Raw genomic sequence first — 23,887 nt, 5'->3', positions numbered from 1 at the left:
AACAGGTCTATTTACATATAGTATCAGAACCTAGAAAAACCTCTGTTTCTGGCACCACATGAGCATGAGGTTTGCTGACCACATAATTATACTTCGACAGTCACAAAATTTTGTAGCTTTCTGTATTCTCTTCTTAGTAAATCTGAGCCTGCTAATTAATGAGAAGCGACTTCTACTTTTGGACCTGTTGTGAAAATAGGAATAGTAATGGTGAAATTATTCACATGGCATGCTGCCTGAAAATTCAATTAAGAAGTAACTAACACCTCCCTTTATCCTTCAGTTTAAAATTAATTTAAATAAGTACAAAATCTCAACCGCTTAGATATCCTTCTTCAAAATATTTACTGCCCCTCGTGGTGCTGTAAACCATAGTATGCCCAACCTAGTCAAGTTTATACGTAAACATGGACTTGCATTTACTACACCTCTAGGACCTATGAACATCTAGCGTATGTACTACATGCGTATCCTACCTCTATACTAGCCCAGAAACTTACCTGTTCGGTTTGTTAGCATTGATCTGATGTCTTCCCGCAAGCTGCAACACCACCACAATTTCTTAATAACATTGGTTGCACTTGGAAACTTGCTCATAATCACCAGTATCACGGATTGTTAGCTTCAATCAAATTTCAAAAACAACTCATCCATCAAAAAGATTTTTCTTGAGCTATCAAAATATTCCCTTCGTTTTGAAAAAAATTTACCATCACTTTTTAAGTTTGACTTGTTTTTATGCTAAAATGAAAAAGAGTCGTAATAATACCTCTTTTATGGAAACAGAATTAGTATTCAATTAATCAGAGCTTTAATCTTTATGTCATGTCTAAAACTACAGCCCCCGTCACATCATTTCCTATTACTATCACTACATTACATACATCCAATGACAAATCTTAAAGTCCCACTTCATAATAATAATTATTACCAGCTTCCTAGGCATGGCGTGGTAAAAACCTCCAATCACATCAGTATGGGTCTCAACTCAAGAAGTATCAACACCGATTTCCAATTTACACACAGAAATGGAAACTGTAATTAACCACCGTGGGGCCCACGATCTTGACGCCTGTGTTGATTGGTCAGCAGTCAGCACCAAGTTGTTCTTATTGGGTGATGAGAAATTCAGAACGGATGGAAACTAACTGCGTCTGGTTTACATTTATGTTTTGCTTGGATCAACTCACAAATAGGATGCAATTAACAAGCAAAAACAGCAACAGTTCACCCATTTTCACACTTTTGCAACCAAAGCATAAATGCGCATTTGATTGTAGTCCAGTTATGCAATCCAAGAAGTCTAAAATGTACCAATGTTGCGAGACTTGTCTTGCTCACTTTTGCAAGATTATTTAGGCACATGCACACATAATGTACATATAGTTAGTTTGTCTTGTTAAACAAACTCCAAGAAAAATTAATAATCTTCTGAATCATGTACTACAACCAGGTGTATCTTGATTGGATAAGATAATTAAAAGCAAATCAGGTCATGGATTTATGGATAGAAAACCTAATAATCCATACAATAAATTTGGTTGCCATTTTAGCTAAAGAGTTTAAAACCCTTAGGACTAGGCTGTCATGAAAAACTCGTATCAAAACAGCAAAAATGCAGTTTAGTTGTTGTATGAATTTACTGTTCTAGTATTAGGTGAAGTGCTTCATAAATACAGTAAAAACAAAAATTAAAGGCTTCTTCACATCTTCGTTTATAAAAACAACATAGTAAAACGCTCTTGCCGCTCAAAATCTCCTTTTCCTCTCTCTCTCTAAAAACCTTCCATATTTGGGTTGTCAACGGTTCAGTTTCCTCCTCCTGCATATTTTTCTACCTTTCAATATCTTTATTAGGAAATATATCTCGCCGGCAGGAGTAGTTTACAAGGGTAATGGTTTTTCTTTTCACTTCTTTCTACCTAAATGCATCTCTGTGTTTCCTTTGAGATTTTTAGTAGTAGTTGTTTCTGTTGAAATTTTAGTTTTTCTTCTTCTGTTTATGTTCACTGTAAATGCATCTGCTATCTTACTTGTTCTCTGTTAGTTTATATATATATACTTGCCTTTTCTGGAAAGAAGTGTGTTTGATTACAGGGCAATACATTTCTTAATTTTTCTTCTTCTTTGTGATGATGATATGTTTGATTTTAGTAAACCTTCTTTCCTTGAACAGTAGACAATTTGACTTTTGTGTACACATATCTGACTTAAGCATTTCAAATCAAACTGTCTTGAACTCCTCGTGAGATTTTTGGAAGTGATTTTGCATAAACAACTTGCTAGATGCAACCTTTAAAAATGAAACGTTAGAGTCTCCGATGTCAAAACACGTTAAAATTTGCTATTAATGGTACGTTAGTTTGAAGGAAATACAAAACAGAGAATTAATGCATCAGTTTGTTTTTTATTTTTTCATTTTTTAAGTGTCAAGCTTTTGACTGGGGTTTTTGGGGTTTTTTTCTTTTTTTTTTTATCATTCATCAATCTGTAAATATATGCTTTGTGAAGTTAAAAAGTAGTGATTGTGTTTATGTGAAGGTAGGGATGGATTTCTCGACCATAGCGAGGAGAACCAGGTCTAGAGATCCTGAGTTTTACAGACAGCTGCATGAGAAACTCAAGAATGAGAGAAGAGCAAGCAGTAATGGTGGTGGACAGGCTTCTTCAAGTGGAGCTAGTAGGAGTTCTACTGCTCAAAATCTAGGTGGTGTTGGGACTTCTAACGGAGGTGGTGGTGGGAGTTCTACTCGTCCTAGTACCAGTCAAAATGTCATTGTTGTTGATCATGAAGAAGATGAAGAGGAGAATAGAAGGAGGTTGAAGAAACAGAGACCTATTATTAGCAACAAAGTGACGGAGATAAACAAAGAGAGACAAAGAGAAGAAGCAGAGAGAACAATCAGAGAATTGGAGAGAGCGAGACAAGAAGCAGAGTTCAAGAAGGAGATTAACAAAGGAAGTACCTACATCCGAAGTGATAGGAAGAAAGAAGAAGAAGAGGCACATAAGAAGATTCTTGAATGGAGACGATTGAGAGCACAAGCAGAGAGGATTCCGAAGAAGAAAGAGATTAACATAGAAAATACCAGCTTCAGAAGTGACCGGAAGAAAGAAGAAGAAGAGTCACATAAAAGGATTCTTGAATGGAGACGATCGAGAGAAGAAGCAGAGAGGAAGAAAGAGATTAACAAAGAAGACACCTACTTCAGAAGTGGCAGGAAGAAAGAAGAAGAAGAAGAAGAAGCCCATAAAAAGATTCTTGAATGGAGACGAATGAGAGAAGAAGCGTCAACAAAAGAAAATGCTGCTTCCACTTCTGATCTGAAGGGGAAAGCCAAGATGGATTCTGAAGGATCTTCTAAACACGAGAATGTGGTTCATATTGATGATGAAGAGACTGAGTCGGATTCTTCGAGTGAGTCGAGCTCCGAATTTGAATTCACTACCTGTGATGATGATAATTCGGATGATGAGGATTTTGATATACATGAAGTTGAAGAGGATGAGGAAGATTCAGACGAAGACGCAGATGAATTGGAGGTGGAAGAGGAATCTGGAGATAGTGAAGATTCTGACGCTGTTATTGCTCTTCCTAAACCACAGAAGGTGAAGCGTAAGGTGGCTAAGGTTGAAGTTAAAGAGAAAAGAACAATTATTGATTTGGAGAAAGAGGTGAAGAAGACGGTTGCAGCTAAGAAAAAAGTCTCCAAGAAAAATATAATTACTGAACCAGCACATCAAACTCTTAGTGATGATTCTGATGACAGTATTGCAATTCCAGAAAACCAGAACGCCAGTGTAAATGTTGAAGAGCAAAGCACTTTTGATGGTTTGGAGGATGTAATAGAGGTGGAGTCAATTCCGCCCAAGAAAAACTCCAACAGTAATATAGTTGGTGAATCGGCACATCAAGTTCTTAGCCATAATGATTCTGAAGATGGTAATGTGCTTCCAACAAAACAAAGTTCCAGTACTGCTGATGTTGAAGTTCAAGCGAAAAGAACTTCAGTTGATGTGGATGAGGAGAAGATTGAGTCTGAAAAAAATTCCAAGAGAAAAAGAGTTCCTGAACAAGCAATTCAAGCTCCTGCCACCAAGAAAAGCTCCATCAAGAATAGAGTTGGTGAATCAGCTCACCCAGCTCTCAGCGATGATGATTCTAATGACGGTATTGTATTTGCACAAAACAAGAATGCCACTGCAGATGCTGAAGTTGAAGAGCAAAGAACTTTCGTTAGCGTGGAGGAGGTAGTGGAGGTGGAGACAGTCACGGCAAAGGAAAGCTCCACCAGAAATATAGTTGGTGAACCGGCACACCAAGCTAGCGGTAATGATTCTAATAACGGTATTCCACTTCCAGAAAACCAGAGTGCCGATGCATATGTTGAAGCTGAAGTGCAAAGTACTTTTGTTAGCTTGGAGGATGTGGTGGAGGTGGAGACAGTCACGGCCGAGAAAAGCTCCAACAGAAATGTAGTTGGTGAACCGAAACATCAAGGTCTCGTTGATGATTCCGAAGATGGTATTGCGCTTCCAACGAAACAAAGTGTCAGTGCTGATGTTGAAGTTATAGCAAAAACAACTTCAGATGATCTGGAGGAGGAGAAGATTGAGGCTGAAAAAACTTCCAAGAGAAAAAGAGTCGGTGAAGTAGCATTTCAAGCTCCTGCCAAGAGTGAAAAGAAAAACCCCATGCCTTGCAGTTCTACAGCAAAAGTTACAAGGGTGGAATCTGGTTCAACACGTTCTGTGGAGCAGAAGACGGAGAATAAGACTTATGGTACTCGTCTACTTGACAAAAAGAATAATGCTCCTCGAAGTGGGAAGGCCAGTGCTTATCAAACTCCTCCAGTATGTGACGAGGCTGAGTATCATTCTCTGTCAAAGAATGAGAAGAAGAAAAACCTTGGTACTCGTGCAGCTCGTATCGAGACAAAGAATCATTCTCCATTGAAAAATGGAAAGATTGGTTATTGTCAGATTAGTCCAGTACGTGATGAGGCAGCATTTCATTCTCTTTCCGATGATGATGCTCGTACCGGTGATGCTGGCATTGACAATTATGTCGAGGATGATGATCTTGGCATTGACGATCTTTCTGAGGTTGATAATGCTGTTAATGATGAGGATGCTGACGCTTATGATTATTTACTTGACGATGATATTGATGTCGCGGAAAAGGAGGATGGAGATTTAGGAGGCAAGCGTGTACAAAGTCCAAAGATTGATCCCCTTTTCAAGCTCTTTCTAAATACTATCTGGGAGAAAGGGGAAGGAATTGAGAAAGAGCGTGAGGTCGTTGAAGTTGCTCCTGTTGTCCCTGAGCCAGTGAATATATACAAGTTTAACTATGGTGTTGAGAAACGCCCGCCAAAGGAGAAGTCAGATTATGAGATAGAAATGGATCAGCTGTGGGCCGAGTATGAATTTGCGCTAAAATCTTGCGAGCTTGATACTGCTGCTTCTTCCACTGTAAGTTCGCTCTTATCTATGAAGTGGTTACTCGTGTTATAATGCATTCCTTTCCTTTTCTTAAAATGCCGTTTTCTTTTCTTTTCTTTAAGCACAAAATGTATGTGATTTTTGCAGGTTGCAATGGAAGAAGATGAGGAGCAACAAATTGTAACGGAAGGATTTACTTCCTGTGGTGTAGGAAAGCATCAACTCATTCTTGACGAAGAAATTGTGATCCGATGCATGTTTTGCTCTTTAGTGAAGCGAGAAATCCGACATATATTACCTGCCTTTGTAAGTTGTCCTCCTTTAAATGAATCATATGATTTTGTGTTTAGGCATTTACTGACAAGTATGAATATTAGCATAATATCCTGACAGAGCTCATAGACTACTTTGTTTGTGTTCTAACAATATATCCAGCTTTAGGCTTATCTGCATCAAATCAACAACTAACAGTTTTATCTGGACTTGTCATTTTTTGCACGTTAAAGGGAACACCATGTGCTAGAGAAAGACCAAGTCGGATATTGTCTCCTGATGATCCAGAGTTCTGTATGTTCGATAGCTTTCCATTGCAAGCAACCGGTGGTGATAAGGATTCTAATGTTCATCCCACAGGAACTGTCTGGGATAAGTTCCCTGCCGTAAAAGAAAATCTGTATCCCCATCAGATTGAAGGTTTTGAGTTTTTGTGGAGAAACTAAGCAGGAGGCATTAATCTTGATGGGAAAAACAAGAAGCCCCCTCATGGTATTGGTGGATGCATCATTTCTCATGCTCCAGGGACTGGAAAAACCTTGTTGACTATTGCTTTCCTCCGTTCGTACATGGAGATATTCAGAGATTGTAGACCTGTTCTTATTGCACCAAGCAGCATGCTTCTTACATGGGAGGAAGAATTCAAGAAATGGAAGGTTGACATTGCTTTTCACAATATTAGTTCTGTGGAATTCTCAGGGAGGGAAGACGTTGCAGCTCGAAAGCTGGTGAAGAACAAACGAGACGCGAAATTTAACCGTCTGGTGAAGATTCTCTCTTGGAGTCGTGGAAACGGTGTCTTGGGAGTTAGCTATCAACTATTTGAAAAGCTTACTGCAGACAGAACTGGGGGGAACAAAGAAGATAAAGAGAGTGAGGAAATCAGGAGAATTCTACTCAAGAAGCCTAACTTGATAATTCTTGATGAAGGTCATACACCAAGGAATACAACTAGTAACATTTTCAAGTGTTTGAAGAATGTGAAAACGGACAGGCGGGTAATTCTATCAGGCACTCCATTTCAGAACAACTTTGATGAGCTTTTCAACACTTTGTGGTTGGTAAGACCAAAATTCGCTGACAAGATCTCCAGCAAAAGAAACCAGACTCGAAAGAAAAAATCAAAGACCCTTGAAAGTGGGGAGCAGTCAAGAGAAATATGGGCTTCTTTTACCAGTTCTATTGGCAAGAACTCAGATGTTGGAGTGGCAGAGATAAGGAGAATCATTGAGCCTTTTGTGAATGTTCATACAGGAAGCATATTGCAAAAAAAACTTCCTGGTTTGCGGGAATGCGTAGTTGTTTTGCACCCAACAGATTTGCAGAGGCAACTTCTAGATGAAAAACATGCAGGTAATATATGTCGGATTTCTCGCTTCACTAAAGGATAAAGAATTCATTTGAAGTAGAACGTGCAGTAGCATTAACCTCTGTGCACCCATCATTGTTGATTAAGTGCAGTTTGGCAAAACAATCAAATCATCAGAAGTGTGTTGTCAATACACTCATTAAGAAAAATCAGTGTATCAAAGAGGATGCTTTCAGGTTGAACTTTCATGAAGGAGTCAAGACAAGGTTTCTTATGCAACTCATTAAGCTCAGTGATGCGATGAATGAGAAAGTTCTGGTATTCAGTCAATTCCGTCATCCCATTGCGCTTATAGAGGAGTATCTTCATTCCGCTTATGGTTGGAGAATGGGGGAGGAGATACTGCAGATGGATGGGAGTCTCGATGTGAACAAAAGACAAGCTCTGATTACTCGTTTCAACGATCCCGGAAGTCAAGTGAAGGTAATGCTTGCATCCATAAAAGCTTGTGGAGAAGGTATGAGTCTGATTGGTGCTTCAAGGATTGTGATGTTGGATGTTGTTTGGAACCCATCAGTCACAAAGCAAGCTATAAGCAGAGCCTATTGATTGGGCCAGAAGAAGGTGGTATATACTTATCATCTCATTACTTCAGAGACATCAGAAGAAAACAAGTACTGTCGACAAGCTCACAAGAATCAGTTGTCTCAGCAGATATTTTTCGCCGAGCAAGGGAAAACAGAAAATCCAGACAACAATTCGTCAAAAGTATCATCAGATGATAAAATTTTAGAAGTGATGCTGGAGAACAATGAGCAGAAAGACATGTTTAAGAAGATTATATACCAGCCAAAAGAGTCGATCCTGCTTGAGACTTTTGGGGCAGTACCATCAAGACTGGCATGAAATGAAATGGTGTGTGTTGCTGCTGTGGCTTAGTTTTCTGGTGTTCATAGCATATACATAGGCAAATAAGTCTTTATTTCCCTAATGTTTCAAGGTACTTCAGTTGTAGGAATATCACTCTTTCCGTAGTATATCAATACTGCTATCACTTATGGCGCAGCAGTTAGTTGTGGTGCTGGATAGGCTCAATATAGTGGTGCAGGATAAGTAATCTATTAGGGTGTTAATTGTACTGGTTGTTTAGGTATTGTATTAGTATATAATACTGTTACAACTATCTAGTGATTTTACCATCATGTTTTTGCAAGCTGTTGACATTTTAAGACCACTAATGGTCTTGTAACAGGACATCTTAACTAGAAATCTACAATTTGAGCCTTAAATCTGTTTTCTATTGATTGACTTCTATCGTTAACTAAAAAGTTTGAAGGGGGAGAAAACACTTGTAAGACTACCAGTTTGCAAATATTTGTTTATGATATTAGCTAATACATAAGAGAGGTCTGCTACACTTACTCTTGCCCATCACTGAGACTCTGAGAGAGTGAGAAGGTTCTTACAGGCGATGAGTTGTCACCATTATCTGTAACAAGGTCCTAAAACAAGCATTTTGTCACATCCTAAACTTACCATGATATAATAAGATCTATCAGACGCATATGTTCTTATAACAAGTGAAAGAAAACATTATGTCATTGCAACGCAGCTATGATATATGATGTCACCAAATACTAACTTTCTTATATGCTGTGGCCAAAAGTTTCGGCCAGCAGGAAATGAGCTCAATTTTCAGTGTCACATGTTTGTTCCAAGGAGAAACAACAACAAAAACAGCATATTGAGTAATTTATGTATATATCTATAATGGGACTACCGTCTGGTTCTCTAGTTGACTGTAGAAGTCATTATCTTGCCATAATGCGAGGAGTTATGGAGCAGTATGAGCTTCAATCCCTTCGCTCCCTCAGCAGACTTCGTCTTCTTCAGCGGAAAATCTTGATAACATTTCTCTCTTAAAACTGACCTGTCATTGAAGCTAGACCAAGTAGGTCCTCTTGGTGTGCTCCCTGCCCACATGAATCTTTCAGAGTATGGGCTCACGAGACTTTCTCGAAACTCTTCAGCTGTCTCACAGATTAATCCCTGAGACAAGCCGACAAACTGGATTAAAACTGTATACACTTATTAGAGTAACACTACATCTAGTAATGACAGAATAGAAAGCATGTGATGATTGTGCTCTTTCTGGTGTTTATGTGAACCTAGGTTGACCTTATCATCATAGCATTTTCTTATTCTGGCTCTGTTAAAGGAAGACATGCAAGGGAATACAAATGACACTGAGATTTATGTGTTTCATCTAAGAAAACAGATGAACTCTTTTACTTCTAGAGGAGCCACTAAATCTCCACTTAATGAGTTGAATATAGTAAGGTTCTTCTTTGGTTATCGGGTGTGGAATTGATTTGCAATAGAAGTACAAAAACCAGCAGTCATCCATGAGGGGAAAATGTACCTCTGCCATGGCTTTGATCTTCAGAGCAACATCGTTACTGAGAAGGACAACGCGTTCATTGTTCTTAATTCTCCTGAAAAGTAGAGCGCATTCAAGGGTATGGTCTTGTGCTGTTGGGGAAGCAATCTCCATCAGACTCCCGAATGAAGATAACTGGAGTGCCCTACCAAAGGCATCATAATTTGCTTCGCTTAATATAGGGTGTGGCGATGCAGGAGGGGTTGGTGCTGTGGGCAAGCTCTCCTCCAGCGAGTTCTGAACATGAATCCACCAATTTGTTTTGATCATGCACTCTTCGATCCAGTCCAATACAGTAGAAGAAGAGACCTCTATTGCCCTTTTGAACAGGCTACCTCGGCTACCCCGTCGCTTGAGACCATCCAGCTCCCTTATGACTGCATATATGATTGGAACATTAAACTAATGTGTGTAAGTAATATCCTCAAGGGTGATGCGGAGATAAGCACATCCTTGGTTTAGAATTTAAAATAATCAGGGAACATTAATGAAGATAAAAATCAACTACAAAAGTAAAAAGTACAAATAAGTAATTAAAAATATCAATCTTTATGTGACAAGATGACAGTTATTCTGGTCTAGAGAACAATGATTGGCATGCGGGTAACACAAAATGTTACACAAAGATGACTAAATCCTTTTACAGGTTCCTGATACAATGAGATGACAGTTATTCTGGTTTAGTGGAGCAAATTTCATATGGCAGATTTGTATAAAATAAACTCACAGATAGAAAAGATAATCAATGAAAAGAACAAGACTAAGTTTTACCCATTCTTGGTATAATGAGGTGAGTCCCTTTAATGCCTTCAAGTAGTTTTAAGGACTTCCAAGAATCCTTATCTAGAAGACAACCTGTATCTACCACCATATTCCACCTTCTGTTATCAGCCTCCTCGCCAGATAGGTTCTGCAACAAAAAAGTCCAGTTCAAAAAAACTAGTTTACTTAAATGTATAAAATGGAAAACTGTAACTATGGCCAAGAAACTTACATTGGGAAATGAAACACAGCTCTTTTCAGTAGATCGGCTGAAGTTGGCTGAATCACAGCTCGTGGTAGTAATAATAAAAGGAGCTGAGGAATCTGACATGCTTTTGCTGATGGAATTTGGTGATAGAAGGGACTGAAAAGGCACTCTTCCTTCTTCTCTCTTGCTCAAAATCATCTCTGATTCATTTCTTACATGATCTCTAAAACTAGATTTCCTTGATTTTGAGTCTCCATAAACTATAGGTGTCAAATTCTCTTTATCTGAAAAGTAGAATCTACCTTCTTCGACATTGGAATTTGGGGTAGTAATGAACTTTGAGTTTGGAGATTCAAAATTCTTCAATTCCTCTAGCCCACCGTCTTCCATTGAATTCATCCCAAACATAGGTCTTGGGGAGAAATTCTCCTTATCTGGAGTGAATATTTCTTCTTCACATTTTCGATATTCCTCCTGAAGAATATTTGAGTGCATTGCCGCTTTTGAACCCAGAGATCCAGAACTTTGGTTCTTCACTACTGCTAAGCAACCTTTCTTCTTTGATTTCAATCCAAGTACGCGTCGTCCTGGAGTGATATTCTCCTTATCTGGAGTAAAGAGTTCTTCAGCTTCTAGATCTTCATCAATATTCGGGTATGTACTAACTTTAGAACGCAAGGGACCAGAATTTTGATTCTTCATTTCTTCTAAGATACCCTTTTTCTTTGATTTTAATCCAAGTAAGGATCTAGGTGCAGAATTCTCTTTATCTGGAGTATGCAATTCCTCACCTTCATTATCTACACCTGGAAAAAGAATTCGAGAAACTATTTCCTCCTCTAACACATTAGCACTGTTAACCTCCATATTCTTCATTCTGCTCCTAACCTTTGAAGCAAATGATCCAGTATTCCTGACCTCATCTGACCCAACCTCTTTTCTCATCAACTTCATTCCAGGTGCAGGTCTTGGTGTACAATTCTCCTTGTCTGGAGCAAATTCTTCTTCCATCTCTTGCTTAGAACTACCCTCAACCTTCTTTACACTGCTCTTAGCTATTTCAATCTGAATCGAACCAACAGACTTGCCTCGTCTCGACCAAATATTCGGCGTACCAAACTTCTTTTCTGATTTCATTGGTGGGCTCTCTTGATTTGCAAGTTCAGATAATACATTATTCATATCAACAAGAGACTGTAGAGTCACGTTTTCCTTGTCAATCTGCTGAGAACTTGTTTCTTCTACAACACTCTCTACAGCAGCCAAGGTTGATGAAAACACAGATTCTTCACCCATAGCTCTAGACCCCAAAGGACTCTCCCTTCCTTCTTCTCTCACCACTGCCATCATATTATGTACTCCATTATCATCTTCACAAACAAATGAAGCATTTCCGTTTTCCGACATTGGTAATGCCGACGACACAGTATGATTCTCCTCTCTTTCAAAAGAGAGTTCATGCTCCATCTGTCAAACAACAATAACACTTCCTTAACAATAAGTAATGACGACAAACTATAAACAGAAAGTGTTAAATTCTAAGTTAAAAGCATAATCTAACCTCGTTATCTTCTCCTTCATTTTCCTTTTCTTCATTTGAGAATTTTTCAAGAGAATCAAGACAATCATTCTGTCAAAAGCAAAAAACCCTATATTTTAAACCCTAAAAACTTCATTCTCACAAAAAATGCAGAAAAAACCTAGATATGTGGAAAATCTAAAATCAAACTAAATTAGGGCAAAATCTTACCTCATTCATATCGTCTCTTCCTTCTTCTACCTCTTCTTTCTCTTGAATTGACAACGGATTTTCAAAATTGGGCGAGTTTTCAAGATCAAATGAACGTGGAACCCAATGTAATCTGTAAACTCTAGTTGAAGCACCTAATCTAAGCGTATCACCTTCATTCAGAACTACTCTAACTTGTGGTTCAATCTTCTGATCCGAAATCCATGTACCATGAGCTTTAAACCAAAAACAATATCACAAATCAAAAATCAATTCACAAAAAAATTAAAGAGAGAGGAAGTTTCAGAGTAAATCTTGTAGATACCTGATGATAAATCCATGACGGAGATCGATTTCGAAAAAGTTTTAGAGTAAATCTTGAGATGAAATCTACTAATACTCGGATGTTCTAACATTATATTACAATCTGGATGTCTACCAACAATGAATATCTCCTCCCCTTCTTCTCCTCCGACTAATACAGTATCATCTTCCCCAGAAATCAATAGATTATCAAGATAGATGTTCTTGACAATAGAACCTTTCTTTAAGACTGTAAACACAGGGATTTTCTTCTCTTCTACTTTCTCTGTCTCATCCGCCATTGTTGAGAGATATACAGAGATCTAGGGTTTATGAAGAAGAAGAGTTGTGACTGAGTTTCTCTTTTTTGAGAAATTGAAATTATGAAAAATGAATTTTGGGGATTTATTATTTCAAATTTTGAAATTGAAAATTTGGGCTCGTTTTGCGCTTTGATTTTGAAACGGCTAGATTTTCATTTTTTATTTACATTTATGAAATGACCTGGAGGCTGGAATCACGCAGACGTTTTTTTTTTCTTTTTGGACTCCGACTCCGATATCTCTGTGCCCATTTTTGAGAAAAGATTTTTTTTTTGTTTGCCAGGTTTAGCACCGTTTATAAAGGCTGATACCAAATTACTAAGGACTGATACATCTCAAGATCTTAAACGATCCTGACCGTTGGATCGACTAAATGGTATCAATCCCCAGTAATACTGGTATCAGCTTTTATAAATCATGAGGTTTAGCCTAGGGGTGATAGAAAACAACCACATCCGCGGATTTTACCCAACCCGATCCCAATTTGAATTTTAACGGATGAATATCCAGCTTGTAATTTGGTGGAGTGGATGTTTGTGCATTTTTAAATCTGGTTGTTTTCAAGGATTGAACGAACGCGAGTAGGTGATGAACATCCTATCCGAAGGGCAATTTTGGTATTATATAAAAATACAAAGGATAGTATAGAAAAATACTAGTGCCTGATATATTGTTGTCCTTACTGATGAGGATTTAGGTCTCGGGGATTTTCTTCTCACTTCCCCTAGATGTTGTAAATCTGCGATTCTCTCCGTAGTTTTCTAATTTTTTTCATTAAATTTTCATTTTGTTTTTTCATCTAGTGTTTAGTATAATGTAAAATCAAGTTAAAATTTGGGGAAAATTATAAAAATCAAGATTTAAGTAAGCAATAAGTTCACCGAGTGTGATTATGAACCTGACTGATACACCCTTGGGACGAGCAAGATCAGTGCATGCTTTCACCAACGTCGAAGTGAAGCAAAAACGTATGAATATGCTTGCAATGGCCTGTGTGTGAGTCCAAGGCATGCCATATGCCTGGATAGGGCTCGAAAGCTAGCGACGCATGCATCTGCATTAGCATTTATGGCTTTATATCCTTCGCAAAACAAGTGTAAGTTGGAACAATGGGGAAACTAAGCTTAAGGCATCAAGCTTGCGAAGCATGCTTGCAATGACAAATGAACGCCCATTTCTAGCGCGAAGAAAATCTTTAAAGCCTGGTCACTAGCATCAAAATGGCGCACCATGGAGCTATGGATTGCATGGCTTGGCACTTTATATAATTTTTCGATCGGTCACACATTAAGATTAGGGAACACTAACAATATTATATAATAGTCCACCAATTCATTATTATTTTCCTGAAATTTACATGCCTGATTTTAGCCCAACATTTGCTTGATTTTGCAATATTCCATCCTAACTTCATTAGCAAATCTCTAGTCACCAAATCTAACGTATTCATACATTAACTACCTTGAATTATAATGCACTAAACCTTGTTAAAAACCACAAGTTTCGTTCTTCTTTTTCTTCGAGTCCCTCAGCATGTAAAGTTCGTAATAGTTTTTCCATATTCCTTGATATACGAGCATTCTGGTTTTGGAAAAATCTCAATCAGTATCGAGAACCTATTTCTTTATTGTATTATGTTTTCTTAGTATTCCTTGTTAGGATACCAATTGGAAATACATTCATCTTTGACCGAAGAATTCTTATAGATTTATTATCTCACAATCTAATAATTTATAAACATTTTAATTTAGAAAACTGTTCCCATCACGATATATAACAGCTAAATAAATGACATGAAATTTGACATAAATAATCAAGAAAAACAAAATATTACCGATAGTCATCCGTGATCAGTGAATATATGAATATACGACGTCCAACTAATTTTTATGTATGTTACAAAACAACATGGTTAGCATTAAGTTTGGTGATATCAAAGCAAACTCAAAAATGTTACCCATACAGTCAAGAGTCGACATACTTAATTAGACCACAAATTGTAAAAAGATAAATGTATAATGGTAAATCCAATATAAGAATAATCAAATCAAGACACATGGGTAACTAAATTTTTGTACCCACTACGACATAAGTTACTAGATAATAGCCAAGATATATAAATGTAATTGTTACACAACGGTTTTCCTAAATTTTGTATGTGGTTCAAATTTTGATGTGGGCATGTGGAGCTAATGATAATGAAACATGTGATATTTAAGTTTGTTAAGCTAAAACGACATTTTCTACGGATTTTTTAAAAAACAAATTAGTTAAGTATTAATTTATTGGAAATATCATTTGATATTTCAATAAATATATCATAACACATGTTAAGTCATGATTGGACCACATGTTGATATTAAAATTTTATTCCCCCTCTCTTACAGCCTACCCTTAGCTCACCGATGGTTGCATATTTTTCACTTTTTATATGCTTTATATACTAGTTTTTATGTAAATATGATATGATTTTAGTCATCTTTTAGTTTTATAGGAGTTATGATAATGTAATTTCGGCTCAAATAGAATATAGTTGAAGAAGAAGAAAAATCCAAGCCAAGGCCAAGCTTGAAAGATAAAGTTTTGATGAAAATAGGTAAATATTGGAACCAAAAAAGTTACATAACAAAAGGCAAAAAAAGTGTTTAGGGAAAAATTTTTTATGTCAAACAAGTCCTGGATCATCACTTCTATGTCTATTTGATCTAGATATTTAAGATTAACAGGGGTGTATTGGATCAGGATTTATATGGATAAAAACATATACTAGTTTACCTGAATCTAGTGGATTTATAAGGTTTCTTAAAAGAATCTTATAGATATATAATTTTGGATTATATTGGATTGAGTTAAGATTAATTTAGATTTATAAAAAGTGAAGATCATTTTTCCCTTTCAAAAAAAAAAAAAAACCATCAATAAAATTGAGGTGAAGGTGGTGGTGTGTGAGGCTGGTGGTGGCGGCGGTGGTTGTTGTTGGTGGTGGTCAGTGACGATGGTCGATTGTGGTGGTGGTTGGTGGTGGTGGCACTAGTGTTGGTGGTGTGTGGTGGCGATGGTGGTGGTTAGTAGTGGTTGTGGTGGGTGGTCGGTGGCGATGGTGGTGCTAGTGTTGGTTGGTGGTGTGTGGTAGTGGTGGGGAAAAATACATAGTATGATGTGATAAAAAAAAGAAAAAAAAAATTCCACTACAATCCGTGTAACTCTTGTTGTTTGGGTTGAGACTATAATGAGATAATAATATGCATAATTTTCCTACAAGTATCCATAACAATCCTGATATATCCTTCTCCTCAACTATCCTAAGAAATCTTAAATGAATTGAATACCTCGGATATTTAAAGATTCCTGACATCCTAATTGAATACCTCGGATATTTAATGAATCCTGACATATCCTAATTGAATATCTAAGAGTTTTTAGGATTGTTAGATATCTATCTAAATCCTAATCCAATACACCCCTGTAAATTTGTCCATCAAGTCCTTAAAAACGTAAAAAGAACATTCATAAACGAAACTTCTTCTATGAACGTTTAGATTCTCTCTGGAACTGTTAGTTGATGAAATTTGTGGAACATTGGTTGTTATTATATTTAGAATGTTTGTTATTTTGGTCTTAAAGACTTCATTGGGATTGTGAAGCCAGACCGATACTACTTTCTCGTAGTTGTGTGATCTGTTCTTGTTGTTTCTATCGTACGAGTACAATCGCAAAGATTGGCTTGAGATTGATATCTCCGATAGGAAAGATATAAAAGTAATCACAAACATCTTCGTCTCATCATTTGTTATTCCATAATATCTTCTTTCACCGCGTCGATTAAGATTATTATGAGGTGATTGATAATACTGAGCTTCTTCGGGAATATAAGTCTGGTTTGCTCAATTGGTTCCTGTTTACCTTGATTTATCAAAAGACGAAACAAAACTTGTAGGTATTTTTGTGGGAAACATATTTATCTATTAACGTAGACTTTTTTGTGTGATACAGATTTGTTTATTAAATTATTCGACTTTGGGTCATAGCAACTCTTAGTTGTAGGTGAGATCAGCTAAGGGAATCAAGTGCGTAGTATCCTGCTGGGATCAGAGACGTAAGGAGCATAAATGTACCTTGGATAGGTGTGAGATTGATTGGGGTTCAACTACAGTCCAGACCGAAGTTAGTTTGTAGTAGACTAGTGTCTGTAGCGGCTTAATACAATGTGTGTTCAATCTGGACTAGGTCCGGGGGTTTTTCTGCATTTGCGATTTCCTCGTTAACAAAATTCAGGTGTCTGTGTTATTTCTATTACGCATTATATTTTGTTACATAATTGAAATATCACAGGTTGTGTGTTTGAATCAGTCAATTAGAATATCCAACCTTTGGTTGTTGATTTACATTGATTGATACTTGAACATTGGTCTTTGGTACTGTTCAAGTGATTTCTCTTGTATTCAGTTAGACTCGCAGATTTCTATTTGCTTGAGTAAGAATTGAATCGAGAAAGAGAGATATAACTCTTTGATATACTTTATTAAGATTGAGTCTAGTTGATTCTCTTGAAAGTATATTGGAGTTAGTCCATACAGATTGCTAACCGAAATATTGGGTGTGGTTGTTGTACCCCCGCTTTTTCAGTAGTCATATTTCTAAAACAAGGTAAGGTTGTAAGTATAAGTTTTAGTGGGAGACTAAAATAAATTTGTGTGAAATAATTTGAGAACGAGGTATAGAGATGGTGTAAGTTCAAATTAAATAAAGGTATGCTATATATATGGGATGGAAATTATTGACTGCCATATAGCCGAACAACAAGATGTTGTCCTCAATAATCAAACCATCAATTTTAGTCGTTTGGTTATCGAGATTGGTTATTTGATTATCGTGTGGGAAAATAATAACTATACCACTGATATCCTTTGTTAAGTTTATTTTTATAAAAACCACTTTGTGAATTTATATTAAATGCTATTAACACACGATTTTCCGACTATTGTCCCTTATATGTTAAATTTTACAATTAACTATAAAAATAACAATGATTTTGTAGATACTCCTTAAAATGAAAGGGCCATTGTTTCCCCAAGGATTTGATGCCCCAATTCAAGGAAATCTCCCATTTAGATGGAAAGTAGGATGATAAAGAATTTAATCTCACATTTAGATGGAAAGTAGAATGATAAAGGATTTGAAGCACATTTTAGTTGTTCTTCTTTTTCTTTCTTGTGAAACAAACGAAATTTGTTGATTAGGATAGACTAGGACCTACGCATTCCACTTTCAAGCTTCTCGGAATTCATTCCGAGGGATAGACAAACTACATATTCACCATTACAAAGTATATTACATACACACAAGCACAAAAATTACAGACAAACTACCATTCATTCCGAGGGACAGACAAACTTTCAGCTTGTACATCTCAGGCGTTTGAATCTTCTTATCCATAAGACACTCATTTGCAAAATGATCAAAACCTTTACACTTAAGGCATTGTGGCATAGCCTCGTCAGCATCCCTGTGTTTAAGGAGGAATGAGATTGTGAGGTTTAACTGATGACCTAGGTTTGTCTCTGGAAAATCGTTTACTTCTCTTCAATAAGAGATCTCTAAACTGTCTTGTGATCAAAGAGACTGACTTGTCAAGATTTTCATCTGATGAATCATCCCCCGAAAGATCATCCTCAGAGACATAAACACTTTTACTTTTGTCAAGTAATTTAGTGTTCTTTTGTACTTTGAAAGCAACATCCTTTCCGATTTGGGATGTATGATCATGATCAAAGATCTTTAGCTTTCCAACCATCGTATTTATGGATAGAGCATCAAGGTTATTTCCTTCAACGATGGCATGCTTCTTAGAATCGTATCTAGATGACAACGATCTGAGAATGTTTATCACAAAGTCCTTCTCAGGAATGGTCTTATTCAATGCAAAGGATGCATTAACAATTTTAGACACTTTGTGATTAAAATCATCAAATGAATCTTCATATGCCATACGAAGGTTTTCCCAATCGGAATTAAGGTTTTGAAACCTAAATTCCTTTTCACTGATATTCCCTTCAAATACGGTTTCTAAGATATCTCAAGCATCTTTAGACCGAGTGCACGTAGTCACATGATGCTGAAGATCTGGGGTAATGACATGTATAATGGCATTCAAACCATCAGAGTTTTGCTTTGCAGAAAGTACCTCGGAAGCGTCATATGCACCAATGTTCTTTGGAATGGTTGCATTTCCTATTGCCACAACGGGAACATCATAGCCATTAACTACATAAACCCCATGATTAAAAATCACGCGCTTGAAGAAAGGTAAGCATATGAATTTTCCACCACAAGTAATTTGAGCCATCGAAGACTGGTGGTACGTTTATAGAGATATCACCTCTGTCCATATCAGATCACTACAAACACAGACTTATGAGGTCTTCAATGTGCTTGCCTGCTCTGATACCAATTGAAAATGCGGGGGTCTAACAACCACACCCAACAATTCGTTTGGAAATCTGAGAGGACTTGCTCCAATGTACTTTCTATAGAATCAACTAGACAGTCAGACACAATCTAGAGAAAAGTATATCAAAGATTTTAATATCTCTTACTCTTAATTCAATCCGCAATCAACAAATAGAAATCTGCGAGCCCGGTTGAATATAAGAGGAGTTACTTGAACGGTACCAAAGACCAATGTTTAAGTGCCAATCAATATAAATCAACAACCAAAGTTTGGATATTCTAATTGATTGATCTTAACGCACAACCTGTGATATTTCAATTATATTACAAAATATAATGCGGAAGAAATAACACAAACACCAAAATTTTGTTAACGAGGAAACCGCAAATGCAGAAAAATCTCGGGACTTAGTCCAGATTGAACACTACAGTGTATTAATCTGCTACATACTCTAGCCTACTACCAATTAACTTCAGACTGGACTGTAGTTAAACCCTAATCAATCACACACTGATTCAAGATATAGTTGCGTTCCTTACGTCTCTGATCCCAGCAAGGTACTACGCACTTGATTCCCTCAGTTGATCTCACCCACAACCAAGAGTTGCTACGACCCAAAGTCGAAGACTTGATAAATAAATATGTCTCACACAGAAAAGTTTATAAGTTGAATAAATCTTTCTCACACAGAAATACCCAAGAGTTTTTGTTCTGTCTTTTGATATATCAAGGTGAACATGAACCAATTGATAAACCAGACTTATATTCCCGAAGAACAACCTAGTATTATCAATCACCTCACAATAATCATAATCGGCTAGCGAAACAAGATATTGTGGAATTAAAAACGATGAGACGAAGGTGTTTTTGATTACTTTTATCTTGCATATCAGAGAAATTAATCTCGAGTCAATTATTTCAACTGTACTCAATACGATAGAATCGGGATAGATCAGAACACACAACTATAAAGAAAATAGTTGGGTCTGGCTTCACAATCCCAATGAAGTCTTTGAAGTCGTTAACCTACAGGGTCTAGATAGAAACCTAAGGTTAAAGGAGAATCGACTCTAGTTATGCAACTAGTAACACACAGGAGGTGTGGGGATTAAATTTCCCAGTTGTTAGAGTTCTTCTTTATATAGTTTTCAAATCAGGGTTTGCAATCCAAGTTACCTTGGTAACAAAGCATTCAATATTCACCGTTAGATTAAAAACCTGATTTAACCAAGCTAATATCTTTCAACCGTTAGATAGAACTTAGCTTGTTACACACAAATGAAATGTACCCTCATTTAGGTTTATGTAACCATACCTAAACGTGTACACCGTGTTGGTTCATAAATAGTTAACCGAGGTTAGCCATATGATTACTCTCATATCAACCGTATTCATCTTAACCATAACTAGTTCAAATGATTTAAATGAAACTAGTTAAAGAGTTGTTTAATTGCTATATTCTCATAGAATTATACAAGAACACAATTAAAGCAACATCGGTTTGATTCACTCAAATCAATCATGAAAATTATAGCCACGGTTTGCAAAGATTGCATTCCTTATTATATAAATGTTTATGTTCATGTTTAAAACCGATTTTAGAAATTTAACCTTCAAGTATGCAAACGGGTACACATACTTGAAATACCCGGACTAAGATTGAGTTCCGCCAGTACGCAAACGGATGCGCGAACTTCAAATCTTAGCAGAAATTCTCGGACATGAACCTGTACGCCAATACACAAACGGGTACACATACTTAGGTTCCCGGATTTCTCAAACCAACAGGTACGCAAACGGGTGCGCATACTATGGTTCCCGGACATGGATTACATATGTGCAAGAATGCACAACATGACATATCCAATAATGGTTAAGTGTTCTAAACTCTTATTTCAATCACTGAAACTCTCTTCGAGGATGACAATAGCCGTTTTCACACACTATTAGCATCAAAGAAATTTTCAAGATATTGAAAGAATCATCACGAAACATTCCAAGACTACATCAAATGATTGTATCACACAAACCATGTAAGATGTTACTCGGCAATTTTCACATGATATAAGATGAACTTGGTCGAAGCGAAAGCTTTTCAACACATATTTTGAGAAATATGTAAGCGAGATAAACTCAACTCGAAATCTCAAATGTGTATATAGAAAACTATATCGTAATACGACTTATGTCTCAATATAGGAGATAAAGTATAAATAGACTTTCCAAATGATAGGTGAGTTTAAGTCCACATACCTTCTGTCGATGAAGTTCCACAAGCTCCCCTTAGTAGTTTTTCGTCTTTAAATGATGAACGCCGTGAAAACTAAGCTCAACTACACAATCTATGTCCTAGTCCGAGACATCTATAAATAGGCTAGAAATCAAGACTTATAGTTTTGATCACTGACATTGAAAAACATGCTTGAGATAGCAACACATGTGAGTTCGACCGAGCAGTGCTCTAACACAAGGTATTTTTCCACATATTAATCTTTTATTCATAGTAAGATACCTGTTTCAGAAAGTGGTTGATCTTGAACATCAGATATTGTTTTCTTCTTACGAACTCATATACCTTAGCTCTAAAATTATTGTCACGATAACATATTGACAACAAACATGTATCTGGGGAGGATTCAACATCTCCTGAAGATTTTTCCTTCTTGATACTTGATGATTTGATTCCTTCACAAAGAAAAACGTTGAATGCTTCTATTTCATCCTTCTTCGTAACACCTCTAGTTATTGGAGCCATTCTTCTCTACTTTATCATATTATGTTAAGTTTAAATACCAACATTATGATAAGAAAATAATCTTAGCGCATACTGAATCTTTAGCTAATTTACTAAGAATTCTCATGAATCATGTTCCCGTCTCTTTCTTAAGAGCCCGATAGGAAGGGAAAATTCAAAATAATAGCACAAGAATATTCGATATCATATCAATTCGTTACATTTTATACTTATGAGAGATGTGGTGACACCTAGTCAGATAAACTAATAATGGTGTAAAGGATAGCGAAGATTGTGACAACCTTCATGCATAAAGTAGACACTTGTGTTTTAAAGTAGTTTTAATTTCTTGGAGCAAAAGTTCAACCTATAAAATGACCTTTAGATGTCGTCGTCTTTCATATAGAGAGAATTTTAAAGATTGGGTTCCATTCAATAATTAGAAAATAGTTTAAAATATAAGAAGAAAGCAGTAAAACTACTTGAAAAACCTTAACATTAGAAATATACTTCTTATGATGTAAATTTTGTGCAAACCTCATATTCTAAAATTAATGTAATAAGGTTGCACATATCACTAAGTTATTAGTGACGGGGTGAGTAGGAAACTCACCACTAGTGTTAAAAGTAGACATAACAAGGCCATTTGTATTTCTATGATTAGGTAAATTATTACTGTTTTTGGGATTCCTTCTTCTTTTATCTCTACGTGGCTCTGAAGAGTTTGTAAAGTTCTTCAAAGTGAGATTCATCATTTTCATGTCATTCTGAAGCTTAATAAAAATCTTGTCATTTTCTTCGATCTCTGACACTTCCATTTAGAATTTACATAACTTCCAAAGAAAGCGCAGTATGGAGAGAGAGAATCACCATGAGGTGCGGCTCTCTTTTTATCACCATAAATACTTTCATCATCCTTAGATCCTCCAAGAATCAAGGTGTTATTCTTGGTGAATGAAGTATTACTTTTAAAGCCTATACCACTAGTGTTACCAAAGGACTTTTAACCAAACAACATGGATGTAATCTTATCAGAACTTCCAGAGAGACTTTGTCAGTCAGACATAAGGGTACGAATATCTCCTTCCTTTAGAGATAATGTTTTAGTGAAGTTCTCATTGAGTTTATCAAACTCTAGATTTTTTCACACGAAGAGATGTTTCAATTTTTTCGATTTTTTTCTTTAGAGAAGGTTTTCACGATGATTTTCTTCACTTCTACTCAAAAACTCAAGAATCTCCTTATTTGATTCATTATCCGTGTCGAAATTAAGATCTACAGGTATTTTGGCTAATCTTCATGAAGAAGCTCATCAGACATATTATCAAGAGAAACTATGAGAGTATTATTTCCTTTATAATATTCCTTACTTGGACATTCCTTTTACACATGTCCGAACCCATGACATTTAAAACGCTGAAGAGATTTTTCATCTTGAGAAGAAGTTTCATCCTGAAGGTTGGATTTATAGACCCGTTTTCCAGATTGTCTTTCTCTCTGTCTCTTGAGAATAATTCTGACAAGTTGTGTGATCATAGACATGGTAATGTATAATTCGTCGTGATTTTCACAACATTTATCGGCCCAAGATAAGCTAACCTTTGGAGGAAGAGATCTTGTTTTGATCACAACTTCTAGAGCGCAAGTCTTCACCTTAGTTGTGAGTTGATCATGGTAAAAAAGATATCTAACTTTCCTACGAGACTAGTTCTGGAAAGTGTAGTAAGATCGTTTTCTTCAATTATGGCATGTTCTTTAGACTCGTATCGAGTTGGAAAGATCTCAGAATTTTCATCACAATATCCTTTCAGGAACAATCCTTCCTGATGCATGACAAACATTCACCATTTCAGACGACTTGTGATTAAATTCCTCAAACGTGTCTTCGTCAGCCATACGAAGGTTTTCCT

At 36.6% G+C, this 23,887-nt stretch overlaps 3 protein-coding genes across 4 annotated transcripts; 2 read left to right on the top strand and 1 right to left on the bottom strand.

Moving 5' to 3' along the window:
• Positions 1–1,765: 1,765 nt before the first annotated feature.
• LOC113306749 (probable serine/threonine-protein kinase kinX) lies at positions 1,766–6,198 on the top strand. Of its 2 annotated transcripts, none has more exons than XM_026555660.1 (4): positions 1,766–1,892; positions 2,542–5,475; positions 5,593–5,751; positions 5,952–6,198. In XM_026555660.1, exons 2-4 carry the CDS (start codon positions 2,548–2,550, stop codon positions 6,162–6,164), a joined length of 3,300 nt encoding a protein of 1,099 aa, XP_026411445.1. In that variant the 5' UTR covers positions 1,766–1,892; positions 2,542–2,547; the 3' UTR covers positions 6,165–6,198. The 2 variants fall into 2 exon arrangements, with proteins under 2 accessions (XP_026411445.1, XP_026411446.1); XM_026555661.1 differs by having other exon boundaries at positions 1,775–1,892; positions 2,546–5,475.
• Positions 6,199–6,243: 45 nt separating this feature from the next.
• Positions 6,244–8,303, top strand: LOC113306750 (SNF2 domain-containing protein CLASSY 3-like). Its single transcript, XM_026555662.1, has one exon. It carries the CDS (start codon positions 6,288–6,290, stop codon positions 7,107–7,109), a length of 822 nt encoding a protein of 273 aa, XP_026411447.1. The 5' UTR covers positions 6,244–6,287; the 3' UTR covers positions 7,110–8,303.
• A 277-nt stretch (positions 8,304–8,580) lies between these two features.
• LOC113301369 (FHA domain-containing protein PS1-like) lies at positions 8,581–12,953 on the bottom strand. Its single transcript, XM_026550143.1, has 7 exons — positions 12,492–12,953; positions 12,188–12,402; positions 11,999–12,067; positions 10,462–11,904; positions 10,239–10,377; positions 9,450–9,844; positions 8,581–9,076 (listed from the first exon to the last, which is right to left on the bottom strand). The coding sequence occupies exons 1-7, from the start codon at positions 12,769–12,771 to the stop codon at positions 8,819–8,821; spliced, it is 2,799 nt and encodes a 932-aa protein (XP_026405928.1). The 5' UTR covers positions 12,772–12,953; the 3' UTR covers positions 8,581–8,818.
• Positions 12,954–23,887: the final 10,934 nt, after the last annotated feature.

The sequence above is a fragment of the Papaver somniferum genome, chromosome 8 (genome assembly GCF_003573695.1).
Source record: "Papaver somniferum cultivar HN1 chromosome 8, ASM357369v1, whole genome shotgun sequence".
NCBI lineage: Eukaryota > Viridiplantae > Streptophyta > Magnoliopsida > Ranunculales > Papaveraceae > Papaver > Papaver somniferum.
The sequence above is the reverse complement of the archived record's forward strand: the minus strand, read 5'-3'. Positions and strand labels throughout refer to the sequence as shown.